Below are 5000 nucleotides of genomic sequence, written 5' to 3'. Positions count from 1 at the left end.
CACACACACACACACACACACACACACACACACACACACATACATACAGGTCGAAATTTTGAGGATACTGTCACTCTTTTTATCACCCCACTTATTGGAAAAGTTTGAGAAGCATTGTCTCAACTAAAAAAGTATTACCTATTATTGTATTTATTAAGTTGCTATTTATTTATAGCTAAACATAAAAAGTAAACAATATATATATATGTACATATATATATATATATATATATATATACATATATACATATATATATATATATATATATATATACATATATATTTATATATATATATATATATATATATATATATATATATATATATATATATATATATATATATATATATATATATATATATATATATAGAGAGAGAGAGAGAGAGAGAGAGAGAGAGAGAGAGAGATTTATATACGCCCCTATGCACTCTCGTGTCATCTATGAGTCTTTTTTAGATTATGTAGAAATCTACAAATTCGTGGATAGAAAGGAATAGATTGATATTTTAATGACACCGGAAACAGACAGGTAAAATTGGTTTTAGGTGGAATTTGAACGTAGAGCTAATTGAATGTAGAGCAAATGCCACAATTCATTTTTGAAGATTCTTCCTGTCTACTGATCTATATCAAATACTGGTTTCTTACAAAGATACAGGAAGTACAACTTTCTGATGGAAGGTTATAGTCAAATATAGCCTACCACAGTATTTGACTATTGTGGTTTATCAAACACTTAATAAAGAACGGTCAAATCGAGCTCGGCAAATATCATAATTAAATGGCACCATACATTTTATTTCTGCACTAGGCCGATATTATCAAGCTACTGGTTTGATGTTCTACTGATTTTACAAATGTATATCAAAATTTACTGCTGAGACTACATATGAGTACGTACATGTCCGAATTAACAGCTAGAAATATAAGCCAAACTTGTTACGAATAAGCGTCTACTTAAATAAGAAAGATAATGTGGCCCTGCGAAGACTGAAAAACAGGATAGGTAGCCAAGTGTGGGGTGTCGTTGATCATTTGCCTCCTCAAACAAGACTGATTTACGGCTAAACAGCAATAAAAACAACAACAACAAGTTAGGGATACCAAAAGCTAGAATTGAGGGACGAAGTCCTAATGACTATCTCGTAATATTTAACCTCCATTTTGTGGGCAACATGTTAAGGATACCTCATGTTAAACCGTTTGATGACTTTCGTTTCCCTTGGGCTACACTGGCTTTATAGAACGGAACAACCAGAAAAACGTGAGAAAATATCCGTTCCTTGTAAACCTTGCTTTTAGATTTGCACCCTATTGAAAATATATACGAATAAGAATATAATTAACATCATTGTTGTTGTTTAGCACCAGATTAATCATAATGGCGGTTTAACACCGCAAGGCGTTCCAGTCTTGATCACGCTTTCCTTCAATCAAAAGATCTTGACCCACTCTGTTCAATATTTCATTCTTTTTTTAAAGTTCGAGTAGTTTGGTTCGAATTAGGTTTGTCTGTTGTCTCACATCCTTCATTGTAAATCTGATGAACTGGTTTTGATTATCATTATCCCCCCCCAAAAAATACGATGAACATTTGAATTATTGTCTAAAGTTATCCTCCTCCACCTCAATTCCTTCTAAACTTTTTCCACTGTACATGTCTATGAGTTCAGGATTTTCTTTTCTTATTATCTGTAGAGAATGCCATTGCATGGCCTATTGGGGAAAATAAGAAAATATTTGCTGAAAGCAGAGACTTGTGTTGAGTGCTTGCAGCAGAATGGAATCACGTAAAGGCACCCAAGGTGGTGTTAAACCGGATGGCTGGTTAAGTCTGTCATGAAACTAGGTGAAGAAGAAGAAGAGGAAGAAGAAGAAGGAGGAGGAGGAGGAGGAGGAGGAGGAGGAGGAGGAGGAGGAGGAGGAGAAGGAGAAGAAGAAGAAGAAGAAGAAGAAGAAGAAGAAGAAGAAGAAGAAGAAGAGTTTTATCTGTACCATTATCAAACTTATGGTATACTTCAGAACTAAAGAAAATCACGCTTTGATTTATTTTCATCGATTACCTTCCTATATTTAAATGTCAATTTAATTAACTTTCTTCAAACTATAATTAGTTTATCGTATTTACATGCGACAGAATAGCTAAAACATTGAAATCAGAGACGAGGACTCATATATTGATTTTCTAACTCTGGAACAAGGTCATGTATTTTGGTGAAGGATATAATCGATGAAACGTACTCATGTACTTGATGGGGGTTTTGTTTTATTCACCAGGTTAAGCGCGATTTGAAATGAAGACGTAAAGATCCGCAATAAATACTATACTGTAATCTTTTACGGAGGCTTAGATAAATCTGCCATTGCATAAAAGTAAATAAACGAATTAATAATGGTTTCTTAGAAGCATTTCACCTGCCTTTACATTCTGAACTCGAATTCGTCATGTCAGGATCGATAAATATAAGGGTTAGTAATATATGTACTAGTTGAGTACTGGGACCGATGTCATCAGTTTACCCCTTCCGCCGAAATTTCTCACCTTGTGCAAAAACTGGAACCCACCAGTGATTTCTAGTTTAAGCACAAGGTCAGCAATTTTGTAGGAAACGGAGAAGTTGATCCTAGTGTTTAATGAAGAGTTTGTTTTAGTGACAGCATAGAGAAGGAAAGCTGCCTACGGAGAGATTTGAACCGAGAAGATAAAGAATCAGGAAAATTAACGTAAGGCGTTTTCTTACAAGTTCAAACAGTTCCGCCATTGCAACACACTTGTATGCAAATCAATAATGCTTCATTAATTTGGCAGAAGATCAGCCAGTTTGAGGAGTGACGAAGTCGATTGCATTGACTCCAGTGCTTGACTAGTACTAATAATACCAACCCCGGGAAGGCGGTGACCTAGCAGAATCGTTGAGAGGCAGGGCAACACGCTTAACGGGATTTCGTCTACCTTTATGTTCTGAGTTCAAATTCCGCCGAGGTCGACTTTGCCTTTCAATCTCTAGAGATCGATAAAATAAGTACCAGCTGAGCAATGGGGTCACGTAATCGACTCATTTCCTTCCTTGAACTTGCTGCTCTTGTGCCAAAATTTAAAGTCAATATTATGAACACCGAAAGGGTGTAAGACAAAGTCGATCTCGGCTGAATCTAAATTCGGAAATGAAAGACAGATGAAATGCTGCTAAGCAGTTTGTCCGACGTGTTTACATTTCTGCCTTAATAAAAACATTATTTCTTTTTTTATTTAAAAGAGCAAGAATTTTAAATAATTATACATACCATCTGATTGTGTACCGGAGTCCACTCTAATTGCCGAAGAATTCGTTTTAGCAATCAATACTTTGGATGTCATCATAGACTGACGCACATTTTTTTCAGGATGAAGTAAAATAATGTATAATTTCGGAGTGAACATACAAACCAATGCGACTGTAGCGCTCAGGCTGATTGAGAAGCACATGGTAGCCATTCTGACTTCGATATTGTGTGCTGTTGTAAAATATATTGGAACAAATGCGAGCCATATAATAAAAGTTGTATACATTGTGAATCCTATATATTTTGATTCATTAAACGCTTCTGGTATTTTCCTCGTTAGCACAGCGTAAACTGTGCAGATATTGACTAAAAATATAGGGTAGCTAAAGCCAATCATATAGGAAAAACCTTGAGCCGCTTTACATATTAGTTGGTGGTCATTACGATTAGCATAGAATGGAATTGCTTTAGGTGGGCTCATAAGTAACCAAATAACACCAATTGCTAGCTGCAGTGATACTAGTGAACCGCAAATAAATAGTTGAGATCTTGGACTAATGAACTTAGGCCGTTTTGCGGTGCGCTTACCGGCACGGAAGATCCGTGCTATTCGATTTGTCTTGGTTAAAATTGCGGCGTACGTTATGGCAAAACATAAACCGATTCCAAACTGCTGTGAGCCACATGTAAAGGCATTTGGTTTTGCCACTACAAGGAAAGTCATACAATAACACATGAAAATGCCAATCAATAAGACGAAACTGAGCTCTCGCCCTGATGCTTTCACCACTGGTGTTGCACTATATCTGGAAATAGAAGAAAATAATGATTTGACATGAAAGATGCTTTTAGAATTCTACCGAATGTACTGATTCGATCATAGCATTTATTGACAAGAATAAAGTTATCACATTATTTAAACATAGAGATATGCGGTTGTGCCTATCATACTTGTTGGGGTATTGACAAGAAAGTATTACCATTATCGTAATAATCCTCGCTGGACCATGAAAGCAGGTGGAGATAACGCCGGGCATATTTTGTTTATATCAGAAGTTACGAGAATAAGATATTATGAGAATAAAATATACATACAGGTATGTATGTGTGCATGTATGTACTTACGAATGTATGTATGTATGTATGTATGTATGTATGTATGTATGTATGTATGTATGTATGTATATACGTGTGTGTGTGTGCGTGTGTATGTGTGTGCGTGTGCGTGTGTGTTTGTGTGTGTATGTGTGTATATATACACAGATATATATATTTCAGAGGGACGAAAGGCGGAATTTGTACTATGGTCGGTAAAAGCCGAAAGGAATGTCAGAAAGTCTTATGAACGGCGCTGTAACAAATCTGCCGACCGGCCAAATTTGATTCTGTTAATAATAATGATGATCATAATTATAACATACCCATACATATATACATACACACATACACACACACACACACACATACACACACACACACACACATATATATATATACACATATACACACACACACATATATAGAGAGAGAATGAGAGAGAGAGAGAGACTATATGCAAACACACACATACACGTATGCACAAACATAGACACACACAGAGACACAAACACACACACACACACACACACACACACACACACACACACACAGACACACACACACACACATATGTAAACAAATATTCAAATGCTCACATTCGAAATAAGATATTACTATTGTTAATATTAACTGTGCT

At 35.8% G+C, this 5000-nt stretch overlaps 1 protein-coding gene across 1 annotated transcript in view; it reads right to left on the bottom strand.

The window, feature by feature from the left end:
* LOC106884394 (metabotropic glutamate receptor 3) overlaps window positions 1-5000 on the bottom strand; it is a 495814-nt gene that overhangs the window by 820 nt on the left and 489994 nt on the right. The window contains exon 10 of the mRNA XM_014935749.3: window positions 3287-4071. Coding sequence (XP_014791235.2) covers window positions 3287-4071 — 785 coding nt within the window. The remainder of the gene's footprint in view (window positions 1-3286; window positions 4072-5000) is intronic.

Source organism: Octopus bimaculoides, chromosome 12 (assembly GCF_046866305.1).
Source record: "Octopus bimaculoides isolate indiv1 chromosome 12, ASM4686630v1, whole genome shotgun sequence".
In the NCBI taxonomy this organism is placed as follows: Eukaryota; Metazoa; Mollusca; class Cephalopoda; order Octopoda; family Octopodidae; genus Octopus; species Octopus bimaculoides.
Note: the sequence above shows the minus strand (reverse complement) of the source record. Positions and strands in the feature narration are given on the sequence as shown.